This window comes from Molossus molossus, unplaced genomic scaffold (assembly GCF_014108415.1).
Source record: "Molossus molossus isolate mMolMol1 unplaced genomic scaffold, mMolMol1.p scaffold_m16_p_18, whole genome shotgun sequence".
Classification (NCBI taxonomy): domain Eukaryota; kingdom Metazoa; phylum Chordata; class Mammalia; order Chiroptera; family Molossidae; genus Molossus; species Molossus molossus.
In genome coordinates this window covers 41,741,847-41,762,276 of record NW_023425353.1, presented here as the reverse complement: position 1 = coordinate 41,762,276, position 20,430 = coordinate 41,741,847, and the positions used below count along the sequence as shown (strand labels likewise).

At 38.1% G+C, this 20,430-nt stretch overlaps 1 protein-coding gene across 7 annotated transcripts in view; it reads left to right on the top strand.

The window, feature by feature from the left end:
* The window catches only part of SATB1 (SATB homeobox 1), a 102,721-nt gene that overhangs the window by 24,862 nt on the left and 57,429 nt on the right, over positions 1 to 20,430 (top strand). For all 7 annotated transcript variants that reach the window (XM_036266572.1, XM_036266573.1, XM_036266566.1 and 4 more), the window contains 3 exons: positions 2,497 to 2,673; positions 3,433 to 3,559; positions 4,326 to 4,449. In XM_036266572.1, coding sequence (XP_036122465.1) covers positions 2,497 to 2,673; positions 3,433 to 3,559; positions 4,326 to 4,449 — 428 coding nt within the window. The remainder of the gene's footprint in view (positions 1 to 2,496; positions 2,674 to 3,432; positions 3,560 to 4,325; positions 4,450 to 20,430) is intronic.

Sequence of the window (20,430 nt, the reverse complement as noted above, 5' to 3'; positions counted from 1 at the left end):
AAGACTTTCTGACGCCTGCAAACATATAAGTTCCATAAATTCCTAAATAGGAGATTTCAGCTGTCTCTGGTATTATGTGATATTTGCACAGCAAACTTTAATGCCAGGACAGTTTTAGACAAGGATTCTACAGACTTCCCTGCTCCTTATGGCAGACGTACTGTTTACACAGGCGCATAAACCTTCAGCAGAAGCTTCTAAGACTGCCTCCAGGTTTAAATCATGTGGTATTTTTAGCCTTCAGCAGTGACCAGTGCAGTCCCCCTTTAATGCTGGAAGGTTATGAAGTTGCTGTAGTTGGAAGTCTCGCCAAACACTAGCACAAATAATCAGACAGTGTAGAGAGGGCTCCTGTTCAGCATTATTCCCAATATCAGGAGGACAACCGTGACAGGCTGCTGGAAGATTTAGCAGCTAGGTTTGTAATGAAATGATACTATTGTCACTTTATCAATAGCCACCTTAATTATCTATACGATACCTCTAAATAAAGTGGAAAATATATCCAATGTATGTCAATAGTTTAAAAAACGTGCAGTATGTCATAGGTCTACAGAACGGCATAGTAGGACAAGTCTGTATCATCCTTTAAGAGGAAAAATCAATGCGTATGTTTTTGTTGTACTAACCCAATTCTGAAGACATCAGGACAGGGGGAGGAGAAACCAAAGTACAGTAATTTCACTTCCTGCTCAAATGATTTTTTTTTTTCTTAAAGCATTGCATTGATAGTGACTTGTTTTCAAAATGCAGTTTAGTTGTAAAAGGTTCTCTGCTTATTTCAAACAACAAAATCACTAAAGCCTTTTAATGGTGGTGGTTTTTTTTAAATACATATAATCTTATTTCTGCATGGGTTCTGTTTGACAGGTGCGAGATAGAAACTGTGGCTGAAATGAGAAAGCACTACTTAAGAAAAAGGGGTTGAATGTTTTTGTTTGTTTAGGAGATTTTGCTAAAGTACCTTCAAGCCAGGAAAGAAATCACCAGTGTGTATGTGGCTGTTTTTGTTGTGGACACCCCAAGTCGTCTTTTGATTCCTGACAGGTTCTCTGGTATAAAACAGCCGAATGAATGGCAAGAATATTGGCTTGATTTTATGCCTAGTTGGGTACCTCCGGATGAGTTTGTGAGCTTTTCTAAGTAAACCTAAAGGGGTGTGTGTGTGTGTGTGTGTGTGTGTGTGTGTGTTTCAGAGCTAGAATCTCTTGTGAACAGTTCACTGGAGCTCTGGTGAAGATGCACGTGTAGAAAAATGTAGCTGTTTTACTGCTAGCGTTTGTTCGCAGAATAGAGCGTTTTTAAAGGGCATCTCCGGTGTCAGTAGAAAATCCCAATTTTTTTAGCTGTGGTTGGCGTGTACTAGACATCTTCAGAAGTTGGTAGGATTCTGCAAGTCCTGAGGGCAGAGCTTATAGAGGCATTAATGTTACAGGACTAATTGAGGATCCTGGGTGCCCTGTTAAAGTAACCCTTGTCATCATTTATGGTAAAGATGATACCCTCCTGGCAGTTTGCCACAGAGCAGTTCAGATGCATCTGCTTTTAACCCTTTTCTGTTCCCTGGAAGTCTGACAGTGCACTGCATAGCCACCTTGAGCATGACAGCATTCCGTAATTTTAGTTTCTAGAAGCCTCTTTTCTAGCACTGGTGTGGCCTCTGCTTATTAATCGTTTGGCTATTGAGTTATTACATTGGATTAAAGTAAATAAAGGGAGATCCATCAAATCTACACAGATTCCTTTATCCTGGTATGTCCTGATGAAGCCAGTTTGCTTTTCTTTCTCGTTTTTTTCCCATTTACTATAACAAAGATGGTTCATTTTAAAGACATACAGTGACTGTGATGTGTTTTTAGTCAGATAGGTTAAATGAATAGCCATAAAAATAAATCTTATTTACATCATGCATATATTGAAATTGTATATTTTGAGCACCAGTTTGGTTAAGTTGTGTGTTTCTTTTATGGAAGCATTCTAAAGTAAAATCTTTAAAAGGAAAGAAAAATGCTAATACTTTTATAGTCAAAGATAATTTTTTTGGATGGACACAAACAAGAAAAGTTTAATATGAACAAAAGCCTGTAGGAAACATGAACTTGGTTCTTGTAAAGACAGTTGGAGTGAGTTACGTGTGCACACTGTATATCATTCACAACAGCTCAGACAAGACACTTCTCTCATCATCATCATCATCATTTGATCAGAAAGGTAATTCTGCATTAACTAATTTTAAATGAAGTGGAGCCCAAGTTATCATAGGACCAACTTCACACTGTATTTAAATATTTCCCTTAAAACTTTAAAAAGGAGAAGAGTGTGTGTGTGTGTGTGTGTGTGTTGTGCACGCGCGTGTGTGCCCTGTCTGCCTTGGAAACAGTCTCTCCCCTTCTCTCACTGTTGTGAAGATTTATTTTCATGGCTTAGTTTTTTCCTCCCCCAGACTGTATTTCCGAAGATTGTTGGTGTGCATCTCTTTTTCTGTCTCTCTGATAGGAACCATGCTACCAGTTTTTTGCGTGGTGGAACATTATGAAAACGCCATTGAATACGATTGCAAGGAGGAGCATGCGGAATTTGTGTTGGTGAGAAAGGACATGCTTTTCAACCAGCTGATAGAAATGGCATTGCTGTCTCTGGGTTATTCGCATAGCTCTGCTGCCCAGGCCAAAGGTAAATAATGCGAATGTGGGGCTGGAAAAATTGCTTGGCATCCTTTGTTTACCCTGCGGAGAAAGCACTGGATATTTTTATTCAAAGAACTGTAGCCTGTGTATTGAATTGGTTCCTTAGACTGTGGCTTTAAAAAATTGGCTTAATTCAGTTTGGTTTAGTTAACACACATTTTGCTCATGTGGAATGTCGAGGTAGATTTTTTTTTTTAAATTACTTCAGCTGAATCATTAGTATGCTTATTGACCTTAATAATCTGCTCCACTGAGGACCCACAAGGAAGTGAGGAGCGTATTTGAGCAGATGGACTGTTGAGAGTCAATTTGCATTTATGACTGAATATCTAGTTCTGTTTCTTTTATTCTGTTTCTGATGGTTTTATGGGCTGTAAAGTATTTTTCAATGCTGATTCCCTTTGCAGTAGAGAATCGTATCTAAATCGTAATGCTGTTTAGAACTGGTTCAGCTATGTCTTATTAGAACTTCCTGTAAGTTAGGAAAAAGTGGCCTGTGCATAGGTTTTATTGGTGGGGTTTGAGTTCCAAAATAATAAACAACCCCACAGTCATTTACATAATTTCACAATTTGGGAAGCTAAGCTATGAATATTTTCATTGACCTGCCTTTTAGAGGGAAGGGAATCATTCAGACAGAAATAACAATATTGCTTGTGGTAAGGGCTACAAAAGAAAAAGACCTACCAGATAGATTATCTGAAGGGTAAACTGTTTAGTGATATATTGTCTTTATCTGGCATAGGGCTAATCCAGGTTGGAAAGTGGAACCCAGTTCCACTGTCTTATGTGACAGACGCCCCTGATGCTACGGTAGCAGATATGCTTCAAGACGTGTATCATGTGGTCACATTGAAAATTCAGTTACACAGGTGAGTCAGGACAGCGTTCCAGGGAAAATGTTCTGCTTACCTGATTATTTGAACTAAAGCATCTCTGCTCCACCTTCAGTGTTTATTTCTTCCATGTTTCAGAAGGGTTAACTAAAATTGATTTTGTTACCTTACCCGTTCTGCTTTATTTTCCTAACTTCACTGTAGAATTGAAAAGCAAAATCCCCATCCCCCCAAATGTATAGCTTTGTTCAGGTTATCAAAAAACAAGACTTTTTATATTTAGTCAATTAAATGATGCATTACAAGAAGGCATTTTACATGAAGTTTACTTAAGAGAAAAATATTTTTGCATATCATGAACAGTGCCATCTGTGTACGTTTTGTGAAAGAATGTCTTCTTCGCTATTGCCGCGATCTTATTTATTTATATATATATATTTTTTTACCATTTCAATTCGTCTGAACAGAGTCGTGAAAGGAGAATGGTTAATACGTTAATGCTTTTCCCGATGGCTTGTGAGAAAGCAGTACACCTTAAATTGTCTTCCCAAGCGCATCAGAGCAGGAAGGTAGAAGTAACGAGAAAAAATAGCCACCACAGGCAGCTGATGTATAATTCATGCATCGATACAGCAGATGTGTTGTATAAAGTAATTAACTAATCGGAACAATCAGGAGACCGAGAGCAATCTCCAGATGCATCTGTTTGATGCGCAAAATGAAATCTGTCTGTCTTAAAGGAATGTTTTGCAGCGGGATGCAATCTTGTAATAATCCCCTTTCTAATCTATGTCTCAAATAGTTGCCCCAAACTCGAAGACTTGCCTCCTGAACAATGGTCGCACACCACAGTAAGGAATGCTCTGAAGGACTTACTGAAAGATATGAATCAGAGTTCGTTGGCCAAGGAGTGCCCCCTTTCACAGGTACTTAGCATAGCGTGTAATAAACAATAAGACATCATGGGCAGCCCTGATCTGAGGTGTGATGGGGCTCCATCGTCTTAAAGCAACTGGTAACCAGAGGTGAGACTTCGCCAGATATGCAAAGTGGCTTGACCACTGGTGACTTTTAAAAATACGCTTGATTCATTCTGAAAAAAGCCTTTACACTTTTCCTCCCTTGGGAAAAGGGCGAAGGAAAAACAGCTGAGTAGAAGACTAGGCTAGCTTATTTTCCAGTTTCTCTTCTGAGCGCTCTGATCACGGAAGCTGCATTCTCCTGAGTGCCCTTATGTAAGGAAGGCAGTACTACTTCCAGCAGCCTATAGTGAATGGCATTGTAAGTGTTAATGTGGAAATCTGCCTCATGTTTCCTGAATCAAAATAAGAGTTCAGTTTTTGGATGCTTTGTTGATTATAAAAAAACTAATTAACAGAGCATTTAGTAAATATAAGTATAAAAGTCAGAATACAAATCTCTGTCCTATAACGAAGGGTTGAGTAGCTATTGTTCGTTAGGATTTCCTCACCAGTTTTGGGGCATTGGTTGACCATTTTTCCCTGCTCTGAGATGCCTGTCATGCCACCAGGGATTTTTGGAATGAGACAAAGATATATTTTTATTGTGCTTGATTTTTTTTTAGAATGAATTTTGATGGAGAGCTACTAAAACTGTAGAGAGAGACTGGCCCTATTTCTACATGTAAAACCAAACATCATTTTTTGATAGTGCTCAGCTAATTTCAGATGGAAAAAAAACAGAGGTGCTGTGAACCTGCTTTTCATGGGCTGTCTGTGTGGTCACCACATGCATGTGGTTGAAAGCCAGCCCTCAGTGCCCAAATGCAGTGTAAGGTCATTCCATGATACAGTGTAGTTGAAGTGCTGATCGAACTAGACGTGTACATTTTTTTCTTTTCATTAAAGTTTGAAATGTAATTCTGAATATTATTCTGACAGTCATTTGAACTTGAACCGTATGACTGCTGTAAACATTTCTGCAGTTGAGATAGTCTTAAATGTGTTTCTGATGTGATGCTCATGAAGATACTGGGCACCTCTGGAAGGATGCTCGTGGCTTCTATGGGAAACTCCATGCCTTTCGGGTTTGCTGTGTTACAGTCCATCAGCTTTACTTTGATATGTGTTAGCAGTTAAAGGAGTGAAGCAAATGACTTAAGTTTATAGTTAATGATGGCTTTCTATGTTCTGTTAAGGTGAGCATTAGCCACAGGTAAAATATTCTCTGTATTGCCAAGTGTCAGTTTCTTGAAATTCAGAGCCAACTCGTTTTGTCATTTTAGCTCATCTCCTTCTATCCTTCCTCTCTCATCCTTGGAGTAGAAAGGATGTGAATTTATACCCACCCAATAAAGTAATTTAAATTAATTAAATGCAGTCAAATCAATAGGATGATATAATGAAGCAGGTGACTCTTACCTTTGGGACTTTGGGTTTTGCAGACAACTCCAGATAACATGTCACTTGGTTACTAGCATTTGAAATTTTGAAATGTCCTAGAAATACTTTTTTTTTTTTTAAATTCAGAGTTAATACATGTAGAAATACCCAGAATAGGAATCTCCTGTATCTTCATGTTACTAAGTGTCCCATTGATTCTGGAAGTAAAATCAGGCAAAGATGTAGTGCATTGTACTGTGAGCTGGAGAAGAGGATGCACGTCCAAGGATTTATCGATATAGGCAGTGAGAACTAATTGTTAAATGACATCAACATTCAGCCAATAAACTCCACCTCACTGTAGCTTATAAATATAATTGTGAATTTACTTAATGTTATCATGGGAAATGAATTGAATACAGGCAATTATAACATTAAACCGAATGACAAAATGAAATTCGGGACTTGGTTTTGGAGTCATACATTGGTGATTTTCCGAAGAGAGGCCTTCAGAAGCACACGCGTCCCTGTGTGTCTGGAGACTCCGCTGTAACCATTCGAAACGAGGCTGGAACTTCAACATCAGTTGTAATTACAGTCATCTTTTGTTTCAAGAAAATCTTTTGAAAAAATTATGCATAGTTTAGAGGTGGCAGCAAATATTTGAAATGAATTTAATATTTAATACTATGGGGAAAAAAAAGTGCAGCCTGTTCTCTGCATGGGGGACTTGTTTTATATTCTGCTACGTCATCTTCTGTTCTTCCTCTAGAATAAATTCCGTGAGTCTGACCGTCAATTCAGAATGTCTTAACAATGAATTATATTCTATTTCTTTTTTATTTTATTGTCTGTCATAAGTTATTAGTTAAAAGTGAGAGCTGCAAGTTCTCTAAGGCCTAAGCCCCAAAATATATGCTGAGTTTGGCAAAACTACTCTTTTTTTCTCCTATGGCTAAGATTTGATGGTGAAGATACTGTGGTGAAAATGCCCCACAAATAAACACTGTCTCAGTCCTGTACACAATGGACCTAATACCAAGAAATCCTAAGTGTTAAGACCTTTTACTCCCTGTGGAGTTTTGATTCATTCACGTAAGAACTTTCAGCACACAACTCAGTGTTCACGATTTTGCTGTACATTCAGAGTTTGTTTTGTTCAATGTGATGAAATACCCTAGTAGCAACTTATGGCTGTAGGATCCCCTAATATTAAGTTCAGGAGAATGTCCACCCTGTGGGCAGTAGACTCCCTTTACAGAGTAGGGGACAGGGAGCCAGCAGGAATTTGCCTTGGGGTGTCTGAGAAGCCCTGCCTTCGATGCTCTTAGGAGGATGGTCCCATACTTGCTAAGCAGAAGTCTATTTGGGACTTGGAATCGTAGAATTAGAAGGTGTCCCTTTCCCAGACTCCTCCTTGGACAGATGGAGCCAGCGTCCCTGGAGAGTAAAGTCAAAATGCTGGTTAGTGACTGATCTAAAAGTCCTTTCCCAATGATACATTTTAAAGTAAGTGCTGATGTTAAAATGAATACTTATGTTTTGGTGCAGTAATGTTTTCTTTGATACTGTTTGCAGAGTTTTCTCCAGCTGCAGAAACTCCATAAGTGTGCATGTATGTGGTTTGATTTATAACTCATACCTTTCTTTATTTCTGGTACTGCTTTCCTATCATAAATCTGCCCAGATAGACCGACATCCATTTATTAAGGTTTGGTACCACATGTTTGTTTGTTTTTGTAAAACGTTCTAAGACATAAGAAACGCCTAGCTTGTTATAGATCTGAGGTTGGGCGTTGTGTTGTTACTCTTGCTTTTTTCAGTGGATGTGGTTAGATAGGTTGGATGTTATATTCTGAACTGCAAGTAATGCGGAGAATGACGTCTTGACTTGGGGACAAGAAGGCCTGTGGTCATGAGGACTTTGAGAGTGTGAATTTGGGGGGCAAATTGGGAGTTTAAAAAAATAAACATTTTGACTTACAGTAAGACATTTCATTTTGATTTTAGTTCTCCCTAAAGTTTTAGAAATTGAACTTAAACTGGGTAAATATATATATAGTCAATACAAGGATAGATTCATTTTCTTCGAAGTACCATAAGTAAAAAGTCAGCTATTACTTCCACCAGCTTAATGTCTTCCTTCTGAAAATGTTTAGGTCAGATACTGCTGAGAGATTTTCATTTTAACCACCCATCCCCACCACACATCACAGCCTTCACATCTTTAAGGCACTGGATTGTTTTTGTTTCTCATGTGGGGAAAGGAGCTCCAAGCCCAAGGACTACAAAAAAATAAGTAGAGATTGTCATTTTTACTTTCAAGTAACAATAGCTATATAAGATGAATTTAAATTTGAACAATTTTATTTAGAAGTAATATTGAGAAAAATGATTTTTTGGTTTTCATTTTCCTGCCAGCATCTCAGAATCTAATATGTTAGATTTTTTTTATTATGTATTGGCAAAACAGTTTATTGTCCTGCCCTCCTGAAGCTTAACATTTAGCTATGCTGATTCCCTGAAATTTGACAGTCATTTCCACAGATAGTTAGTAAATGTATGTTCAGTTGATTTTCACTGTATGTTAATAAATAACACTAGAGCAAAAATTTAAAAAACCCCGTTACATCTTTTTTAGCTGCACTTTGTGTAATTTTTTTTTTTTTCATAGTTTTCGGGCTGAAGTGACATTTAAAAGCATTTTTTTAGCAAACATTGATAATCACATCTTCTCAAAGAAACATGCAGCCTCAGTTATTGTATTTCATGGGAGAGTATAACCTATGACATTTATTCACATATTTACACATTCAGAAATATGTATCACCAGTCAGCTGTGTGACAGGAGACTCCTATTTCTAATGTAATAGTAAAGATGATACATCTTAATAGTTGAAGTAATAATAGTTAATCAAAATGATGACAAACAGCAATGACACACAAAGACTCACATATGTGTAACAGAATGAAGTTGCTGAAAAAATATATTACTTCAAGAAATAGTGCCATTAAGAAATAAAAAGAAAACAGAAGTTCAGGCTCTGTCCAATGTTAACAGAACCCTGGAAAGTTTCAGTAAGTTAATTTTCCTGTAGTACTTTTGATATACCAGGAGCACCTTATCACCCAGTTAGTTTTATATTCCTGTGTTCAGTTCAGGAACCAGAGGCATAGCATGTTTACGAGTGCCCATGGTTACGTTGCTAGTGGAGGGGCCAGAATTCATACCTGGAGCCTTTGAGCTTAACCAAGTGTCCTTCTTGGTCCCATATATAGTGAAGAACTTTTTTTTTTTTTTTAAGGCTTTTTTAAATTAATTTGATGTGTTTTATAAAATAATTAGATTTCTTTGAAGTACTAATAACTACTTATAGTTTTCCTATTGTATTTATTCTCACTATTGAAATTTTCCTTTAACGTGTGTTTCTGTATCTTTGATTCTGTTGTTTGTACGTTGACTTGCTTTAAAAGGACCATCATCTCCTGCCCTTGACTTTGAGCATGAGAGGGTAGCGTAGACCATAGGAACTGACTTCCGGAATAATCTGGTTTACTGAGGTTCGAGAAGGTTTGCCTGTGGCAGCTCTGTGGCAGTCACTCCTCTCCCCATCCTCATATCCATCTTGATCAGTAGATATAATTGAGCCAATAGCCCTTTTTTTTTTTTTTATCCTTACCCAAGGACATTTTTCCATTTTTTGTTCAGATACAGTGGGAGGGAGAGAGAGGACAAGAGAGAGAGAAATGTCGATGTGGAAGGGACACATCGAGGGCTGCCTTCCGCACTACCCAACCGGGGACAAACTGCAACCGAGGTACACGCCCTTAGCGGGAACCGAACCCGGGTCTCTCAGGATCGCAGGCCGACGCTCTAACCGCTGAGCCAAACCGGCCAGGGCTAGCCCTTTGTTTTGAACCCTGAGGCAGTGTTAGGCATTTCACTGGAAACAGGGGGCAGTGCTTGAATCTATTTGAAAGTATAGACCGTAGTCATCCAATGGACTGATATGATGGATGAGGATATAGCTGGCAGCTCCACTGAAAACTAGAACATTTCCTGCCCTGGCTCATGTGACTCAGTTGGTTAGAGTGTCGTCCCATGCACCAGAAGGTCACAGGTTCAATTCCCTGTCAGGGCGCATACCTGGGTTGTGGGTTTGATCCCTGGTCCAGGTGCATATGGGAGGCAACCGATGGATGGATGTCCCTCCCTCCCGCCCATTTCCTTCCTCTCTTAAAAAAACACAAGCTAGAAAGTTTCCTGTTTGAGATGTGCTTGTAGGATTTGGTACTCACCCTTTTCTAGTATAATATTATAAATCTTGTTAATTACCACATATTTTGGAGAATATCTGTATTCTTTATTGAAATGACAAAACATCCCAGTCCTGACCCTACTGACCATGGGAATTCCAGCTTATGAATATCTACTTCGCCAGGCACTGAAGTACTTGATACTAATTGGATTTTATTACCACTTTCAGCAGTTGTATTAATGGCAAGATCCATAATGGAAATGGTAAACCAGTCTTATATGCATAATTGTGTGAATTGCTGAACTTACACCAAATAATTTTTTCTGCCTCCTTTTTTAACCAGTTATTACTTCATTGTAGTTCCTCATTTCAGACAGTGAGTTATCTGCTCTGTGTAATATATATGACATAGAATCTAGAAGTGTGCTCTCAATTGCAAGTTTTACTTTTAGAATCTCATTTTTAGCTAGTTTAGATACATGAAGATTTTACTGTAGCTTGATGTTAGTTCTCTATAACCTTTCAGAAATATTAATCAAAAAAAGCTGAACTTAATAAAGCATCTAAGTTAAAGTAGATTGATCTAAAATATTTTATGGCCACTATCTTCACAATAGTACAACATAAAAGAGTTTAAGCCATGCCAATTTAGGGATGCTTAACAGTGTGTAAGTACTTCATTTTCACTTAATAGATTTTTACCTATGCTTTGTTTTAGATCTTGAACAGGTTTTTTTTGACCTCAAAATCACTAATGCAAGAAAAATTACCATATCATGAGAGCATTTTCCCTATTTTTTTTCTGATTTGTAGAATAATAAATACTTCCAAGGCTTAGGAACAGACGTGGCCTGGGTGAAAGCCCATTAAATGCTATTTTCTAGTGTGTGTGTACGTGTGTGCGTGCACGCGCGCGTTTTAAGTTAACTAGTACATGCTAATTAATCTGGTTTTCCTGCTAAAACAGAGCTAGCTTTAGAGTGCTTTTTGAGTGTATTTTTTCACAATTATGACTTAGATTTCAAGTTGGGCTCTATCCGGATTTGCTTTTTAAACCTGCTTTATTTCATGTCAGATTTGGGCCTCATACAAACTCATAATTAAACAACAACAACAAAAACCCTAAATTCAGAACAATCCAAACAAACAGATACACCCAGTTTTTGTTGTTGTTTTTTCCATTGGAAACTGCTTGATCATAACAGGCTCTGAGCATAAAAAACATAAGAGAGCCTTTAACATAACAGGGGAGGGCCTCAGCCAGGCTCTGCAGCTCATTGCCAATTGAAGTAAGGAACGCTCTGGCTGTTGGGACTTTTAAATCTAGACTTAAAAGTTATTTGTTCTGTTTAGCATTTTTAAAATGATTCTATTAGGAATTGTATGTGCTTCGGTTTTAATTTTAACTCATAATGATTGTAAAGCACCCTGGGATGCTTGCATGAAGGGCACAACAGAAATACAAGATTGTATTGTGTTCTAATATGCAGTATTATTATGGGGTGCTGGAGCTTCATCATGGACAATTCATAAGGTTGCAGAATTCCTTATTGTCGAGAAGGTGGCTGACTTCCTTTGATAATCTTTCTTTCTCGTTCTTACGCTAAAACTTTATCCTCATTATTCATCTTCTTCTTTTACAAAAGATATCTTGTATTGTCATAGTTCCCCATGAATGTGTTAGTCTAATTCAGTTTACTTAGCGGGGTTAAAGATGCAAACCAGGTGATATGCTGAAAGTTAAGAAAGAGTGAAGCTTTCATCGTTAGCATTATTGGAGATCACATTCCTATCTAGACGACAAGGCAGGACACTTCCTCAGTAGGTACCACCGACTGTCCTAGGCTCGTCCCATTTTACTGTCAGGTCAGCATTTATTCCCAAGCAGTTCAAAAATATGGAGCTAACTGAAACAGGTATTAACTATTCGAAACTTCACCAGTAGACATTTCCCAAAACGTAATGAAAGTCCTCCAGGGTTCTGTTAACATGGAGCTTGATTGTGTGTTTTTTTTTTATTTCTTAATGGAACCATTTCTTGAAGTAATGTATTTTTTTCAGCAACTTCATTCTATTGTGTATGTGTGAGTCTCTGTGTGTCATTGCTCTTTGTCATCACTAATTAGTGAGCTAGTAGCACTCATTACATGAGGGTTAAGAATATGAGCTGTCATCACCTGCCCTGTGAGCTTGGGCACATGACTGTTCATGCCTCGATTTCCTCAGCTGTAAAGTAGGAAGAAGTACCAATTTTTCAGGATTGTTAGGAGAATTGCATGAGTTAATACTTATAGTTAGTATTTATACGACATTTAGAACACTGCTCAGTTCTAAAGTACACAGTAGCGTTAGTTGTTTCTTCTGAGACGCGGGATGGAGAGTTGGAAATCACATTTGTGGGTGCTGCGTGGTCTAAGAAACGGCTGCTACATGGAAGCCTTGATGTAAGCTTCCTTTTTATGGAAACAACCAAGAACTTTCCTTTTCTGAAAAAAATTAAGAGGACGTGTTATAACTAATTCTTATTGTTAATTTATTTTATTGATTTCAGAGAGAGGAAGGGAGAAAGAGAGAGAGAAATGTTGATCATGAGGGAAACATTTATTGGTTGCCTGCAGCATGCCCCCTACTGGGGATTGAGCCCACAACAGGGCATGTGCCCTGCCCAGGAATCGAACTGGGGACCTCCTGATGCATAGTTCGATGCTCAACCCCTGAACCAGACCAACTAGAAATCATTCTTTCTTTTATGGGACCCTTTTAGCATTGTCCTTAGAATCATCGAAAAATTTCAATGTAATTTATTTATTTATTTATTTATTTATTTATTTATTTTTAATCCTCACCCAAGGATATTTTTCCATTGATTTTTAGATAGGGGGAGAGAGAGAGAGAGAGAAACATGATGTGAGAGAGACACAACAGTTGGTTGTCTCCCACACATGCCCTGACCGGGAATCGAACCTGCAACCCAGGTACATGTGCTAGAATCAAACTCGAGACCCTTTGGTCCACAGGCTAGTGCTCTAACCACTGAACAAAGTCAGCCAGGGCACAAAGTTCCATTGTATCTTAAAATGGAAGTGGGGGAAGACTCAAGCCTTGTGCTTTAAGTAAGAACATTGGCAAATTAAGCAAATATGATATGGACATTGTTAGACTGGACAATGTCAAGGAAGACAGAGATGCCTCGTGGCACTGTTGTCTGGATGTGAGTTTTCCCCAGTGTCCTTTAACTGTCCCTACTCCACTCCCCGCACTCAGTGCTCTGCTGTCCCTTTATGCGCCCATCACAGTACTTTCTGCATTATTCTGATACTCCCTGTGGACCAACTAGGCTCCCTGTTTACTCTGTCTGTGCTAAAGGGATTGCGTTTTATTCACCATCACAGTCATAAATGCCAACACACAGTAGGATCTCAAAAATATTTGTAAAACTGAAATATCCTCATAGGGTTTTCACCATGTTAATTTCATGAACCAATAAATTCTGTCAGTAGTTTTATTAGTGGTATTTTATAGATGCTCTTATCTAAGTATCCTACCTTACAAAATATTTTTCCTATTAAACTTAATTTTTAGTATACCTAACCAAGAGCAAACTGCTTCTGAATTTTTTTTAAGGAAACCTCACATTCCAAGCTGTTTTGTGTTTTTCCTTATATTGTAATATTCTTAAATATATGTATAAAACTTATATATTTGTAAGCAGAACAATAGTCTGGGGGGAGGAGGCATTCAAGGGACCCAGAGATCTAAAAAAAAAAAGCTGTAAAAGACCTAATTCCTAATTATGTATCACTATTAAGCACAATTTTTAGCACCATATTTCTCTGCACATTAAGAATTTTTCATAATGGAACATATATTTTAGTGTGGCAAATACTTTTCATTTTGTCTCAGTTGTGTTATAGATGAGATCCACAGTTTCTTTTACGGACTATAAAATCTCTTTCAGTTAGTAAAATCTCTTTGCTGACATGTTTTAGTTCCATTTGTCCATTTCTCATATTTAAAAAATAAAATGAGGGGAAATTTCAATAACAAAGTCAAATGATTAATAGACAGAGATGCTGATGCTGCCAACCCAGAAATGCTAACAGTCAATACCACCCTATGTGAGCTCACAGTGTCCATTCCTCTGTTCATGTTTTAAGTCCACATTTGGCCTTGGAGACTCTGTTTAAGGCTGTAAACATATAATGTGTATGTCAGTTCTATAAAGGTCCAGAATCACCTGAATTTAGAGAGAACTGCAAGTGGAGATAACTGTTCAGCCATTCCAGAATGGGCCTCGGGGACTTGGTTTGTCCATCCCTGCGCATGAGCACCAGCTCAGCCTACAGCACACGATGGATGGGGTTCATTAATTCATGATGTCCAACCAGTCCAACGTGTTTGTGTTTTTTTTACCATTTCACCACAGCTGAAGAGGTGATTACCAGTGTGAGGCATTTTCCCAAACTGAAGCATTTGCATAGTATTGATAGAGGTGAATCAGATTAATGCGTTTTTTCTCTGTGACCTAATCCAGAGGTGACATAGATTTATATTTATCTAGTGGACATGGGAAATCTTGGCAGATAGCTAATAATAAAACCCAGAAATCAAGGACGTGATTTAGCCCTTAGTCTCCTGGAGAACCTTGGATCAGATCTGAGTGGGGTCCACAGATCCTACAATGGGGCTTCCTTGGATTTGTGCAGACCTGAAAGTGATGTCATTTTTGAGGAGAGCTTCCCTTTCATGAGATTCCCAGAGTTCTGTTGGCTCCATCAAAAGCTAAAAGGCAGACTGTCTTTTCTTCCCAATTTTAGGTGATGTAGATTAAAATCTAATAATATTCATGTAAAGAAGGAATGCAAAGAAGAAATACAAAATCTGTGAAGAGTTACAAAGCCTAATTCTAATGTTTGCATTTAGAGAAATGGATTTTTCAAACTACTTTAGTTTTTTTTCTTTCCCCCACTCTGTGGCTTAAATAAAGCTTTTCAATATGCTCTATTTAGGACCCCTGGAACTTAACCCAAATTTGGTATCTTTTTTCTGCTGTTTCTAAGCATAGATATTAGAAAATTTGATCTCCACAGAGGATGGGAGATTTAACCACACAAGTGCCATCAGAGTAAGAGAGTAAGAAAGCATTCTCCAAATGTGCCAATTGATAGAGATTTGGAATTTTAGAAAACAGTTTTTATTATAAAATCAAAATCATTGGCTTTAGATTTATCTAATTAAAAACTTGTGAAAATCCTATTTGGAATAGCATAATGTTTAACTAAGTGATGAGTATGTTTTTAATAATCATCTTATAAACAAGATACCAAGGGACTTTAACCATCCTAAAAATAAACTGTAGCTGGGGACGTTTGCACAGTGAGTGCCTGAGAATGGATAATGTGTATTACAATTGCATCTTCTTTAGTCACTAAAGGACCTTGTAGGACCTCTGTTTGGGAAGACATACAGAAGTAATACAATCTTAAAGCTGTTGGAAGGGGCCTTGAAGAATTTCTAGTTCAATTTCCTTCATATTTCAGATGAACAGATGTAAGCTTCTATGTGCAGTTAATTTGAAGTATTATATGCCTTCAGTAAAAATACACCTTTTAACAAATATTTTCTAACTTAAGCTCTTCACTAACATATTCAATTAGTTTGAGTAAGAAGGTTTCAGTGTAATAAGAAAAATCTGGATAGGTACTTCTACAAAAGAACTGAATAGAGGATCTAGTCAAAGATATTATCAGGGTCTTAGTAAAATTACTTTAATTATGTGAAAAAAGCCATATGAACTATGAATCAACATTTTCTTTAAAAATTATGAATTGGATGCTTAAATAATTAAATGAAATTTCTGTGTTGGAAATGATCACATTTTCATCTTTAGAAGAGGTGCTGAGAAAATTAAAACAGGATTGGTTGTGTTCTCTTTTGCTTCCTTTTGTATTCCCTTAGACTTAGAGCTTTGTATCAAGTGTCCATTTTTAGTACATTTTAGTAACCCTGGTAGGGTTACTTTGTGTGAAAATGCCATTTTTCAGGCACTGGGATTGATCAGGATGGCAAGAGTCGTAACTACGACAACTGGAGTTTAAGTAAAATTTAGAAGTGATTAGTCTCTTCTCAACAAATTGAGATTTTGAATATGCCCCAGTTGTATCTCCCAAGAGAATAGCTTAGAAAGCAATAGAGGATCCAGTGGGGAAGATTTGGGGAACATAAGCCAACACACACAAACAGAACATTACACTTAGAAATCCTGCCATTTGCTTCTCGCAAATGAAGCCCATTCCTTTCCTTCGCACATCCAAACCCCAGACGGGGACTACCTGTTCGTTTTCAACAAACCCATTCCAGGTCACCCTCTCGCGTGATGCCTTTCAGAGCTTGTTTGTAGTATTGGATATCCTTTGGGATGAAAAGAAAACCCCATTTTCTGAAAATAAAATTGTTTTTTAATGTGGAGTTGATTCTGTTTGATCTGAAATTAAAGTTTGACCTTTGATTTTTCCACATGCATATAAAAAAAAACTGCTGGAAAATTCAGGCCATAGGCAGACAGGACGTGCAGAAAAGGGAGGAACATTGGAGTGTGTGAAGTTGCACTTCTCAAAAAATAAAGTTGTAAAAGAATAGAAAGCCAGCAGTTTGACAGATTGTTGAGTAAATGCTCATTTTATTGAAAATTATAAAAAGGTGCTTAATGCCTCTGTGCCATTAATACGATACATAAAAAGGTTACTGTCAAGATTAGTGTTCCAGTTCTGAAAATTAACAGTAGAGCTGTATGCATCACTCTGCCTTGACTTAGAAGTTAAAGGCTTCCGTGTGTGTACATACATAGATATGTATATATATTTGATATGTGCAGACATTTATCTCAGAAAACAATTATTTTAGACTTTATACCAAAGACATTAGCAGTGATGTGCTTTCGTTTAAAGCATGGACATCACTGATCTGTATCAGACAAGGTAGAACCATGGACATAGCCCTTATAGAATTAAAAAACCTGTGCAAGATGATTTCTCTTGCTGCCTCTCTGGAGTATTCCAATTCAAAACATACATTCCTTCCTACAGAAAAAAAGATATTCAGATTCCTTAGTTGAAATTAATTAGCATTCAGAAACCAGATAGCATGTTTTTGGGTATTCATGAGATCTCTGTTTGAAAAAAATGTTTTTAACTTGTAGAAATGTGTTGCAACACACAGATGGGAAGAAAAAGAAAAAAAATCTCTTTAGCAAGCACTGTGTGTAAAAGGAATATTACATTTTGCACGCTCCTGATTGCTCTGTGTAAACAGTTTTTGACATCTGTCTTTATAGTTTTCGAGGAGAGGAAGACTTTGTTAAAAGAATCATTTTTATACAGCAGTCACCATTCCAGTCTTGCTTTACCTGTATTATGAAAGCAGATGGTCTGCATGTCTTTTGAATATTTATAACTATCAAAAACAATCTCTTGCTATTCACCCTTAGGCTTATGAGATGTCAGGACTGTTCTGGTTGAAAAAAATCATCTTGGGTGTTTACAGAGAGAGGATTACATTAAGCTGAAATGACTATACATTTTCCAGTTTAATATTTGTCCATCAGCTGTTTAATCGTATTTAGATAATTGTGTAAATAAGACGTTGTAGCCTTTGCTCTCTCTGCTGATGGAACCTGAAAGCTTTAAACATGGGTGAAGCACCATTTTGTGGATTCTCTTGCTCCCTTCTCCCACCTCAGTTAAACCATCGGCAAGTCTTTAGCAAGTTTTGATCATGGTATCACAGTCCTGTTAAAAAAAAGAATCAGTGCACTAAAAGCCGGTGTGCAGGCCACGTGTAATGCTAGGGAGTTGCTGGCTTCTAGTGCAGGCTGTTTAGTTTATTAGAGTATATTGTAATATGCAAATATGGTACCGAACTCCAATTACCTTTTAAAGATGACACGGCTTTCTCTTTTTCCTCCATGAATGTGCAGAGCTTTTCGGGTATTTTAGAAAACTTTTGGTATAGTGGGGGTTAACTGTTTTTTGACTGGAAGCTGAGCAATCAGAGATAACAGATTTTGCTGTGGTTGGTTGATTTGGCAGAAAAGCATGAACAGTTTTGGTTTAAATGATTGAATAACCTGATTAGCATTGTTTTGGGGTGGGTTTTTTTGTTGTTGTTAAAGGCACAACAAAGCAATTTTAAGGGTAATCAGATCACTGCCTTTCCCCAATTGATGAACCTCTTTTTCAGAAGGTTTCCCCTCTCCCCAAACCTCTTCACCGGCCACTAAGATGACCAAGCACAAAAATAAAGCTCTCTCCTTACTTTCTGCATGTGTTATAAATATATACCTACAGCGTCTGTCCCGTTCCAGCAGGGGTTTGAAAGAATATAACATTTTGAACCATTATGTCACCTCCACTGATTTCTTGTGGGCTTTTCTGTTTGTTTTGTTTTGGTTTGTTGTTTTTCAAATGTAGAGACCTGCAGTATTTTAGAGCAAAGGTCCAGAATCTCACTATATGTACGTCAGGCTTTAGAAAAATTCCACCCCTTACCTTTTCACAATTAGAAAGGTTATAAATAATGTATTTGGCTGAAAAGAAAGCTCAGCCTGTGGCAGATGGTATCCTTCTAGATGCCGGGGTTTCTGCGAGGATGGCATTCTTTCAGATCGGAACTTCAGCAGACTCCCAGAAAGAGCTGAAGCGCCTCATAGGGAGGAGACATGTGCTTCATGGATCTTAGAAAAGCTTACAACTTGGCTCCTGGGACGAGAGGAGCGTGTCACACTGGGGTTAGGAGGCCCACGGCCAATTTCTGCCGACTTTCAGATTCTGTTTCCCAGCATGGAGAGCTGTGGCCTATTCACTGGTCGGTGCTGTGTGTAGCATTTGAACTTGGGATTTAAACCAACAGTTTTGTCCGCCTGAGTCCTTTATTCCCTGAACGTTGGTGTTTTACACAGACCGGCCACTGAAGAGGAAAACTTGCGGTAACAGTTGTGTCTTTCTGAGAGTGCTCTGGGGAGCTCATCTAAGCAGACACCGGGAGAGGACTGGGATGACGTAACCAGCAAGCACTGCAACTTCCGAGACATCTGCGTGGATGCATTTTGGAAAAACCTGTTCGGGGATCTCTTGCAAATTAATGAACAAAGATTCTTTAAACTATGAGTTTAATGTGACAGCTGAAAGTGATGATTTTAAAAGAAGCATGTAACAATTAAGCTGCCATTACCTTTGACCTTTCAGAACAACAATAACAGAACAGAGAAAGGAGGGTTTTCTGGTAGTTTGCAGTCAGGGCTTACTTTATTTCAGTGCCCTTTTGTTGATCAACTAAGATGTTCCCAGCCTGGTCTGTGATGAGAGCACGCTATTTGGAGATAAGAATCAAGGCTCTGGTAGAAAATCAACAGCATGACAAGTGCTATAGTGGTACCTTGTGTGGGATGTTTGGGAAGTCAGGAAAGGCAGAGCAGATACACCTGAAATGCATCCTCAGGGAGGAACAGCTGTTCGCTAGAAATGGGAGAGGGCACTGGTCGATCATCCAAATCAGGGAAGTGGCGTGTGTCATCCTGGTGTCAGCTACCAGGTGCGGGCCAACTTTAGAAGATAGCACCGAATTTGAATATTGCAACAGATGGAAATACTGTTTTCCTTGGTGTTTTCCCTTGTTCCCACTTGACTTGCAACTCAGTTTAATTAGTACAGTCTTCTTTCTTCATAAGAAAATGTATTTGACTTAAAATATGTCATTTGAAATTTTACCTGATACCTTTCTGTTATGTATAGCATAGTGTTTTGACTGACCTGAAATGTGATCGTACAATAAAAGCCCGTTGAGGAGGCGGTGGCAGAGTGTTGTCATAGTAATTAACGTCGTGTAAGTCCATACTTGGTATGTTCCAGGCACTGCTAATGGTATCACATTTATTATTTTATGTATTGCCTGTCCAAGGGCACATAGTATGGCCCTTCAGCTCATTACTTTTCCAGTCACTTGCCCAGTGCTTGGATAATAATAGGATTTCAATAAATATGTGGTGAATAAATGAAAAACAATGCTGGAATGAATGGAGTCTTGGAACAAACCCATGGGGTGAGTGCTACTACCATTGCCATGTAGTATGGGGCGTTGTGATACAGTAGTCAGTCTGACTGGGGTCACGCCAGTGGTGAGGAGCCCATCTTGGACTTGAATGCAGATTTAGCCGATTCTGCTTTATCAAATGAACGTTTAGTATGTATTTAATATCTGCCAGACATTTCGGCTGGAAAGTGATGTGGAACCCAGATCTGCATGAACTCAC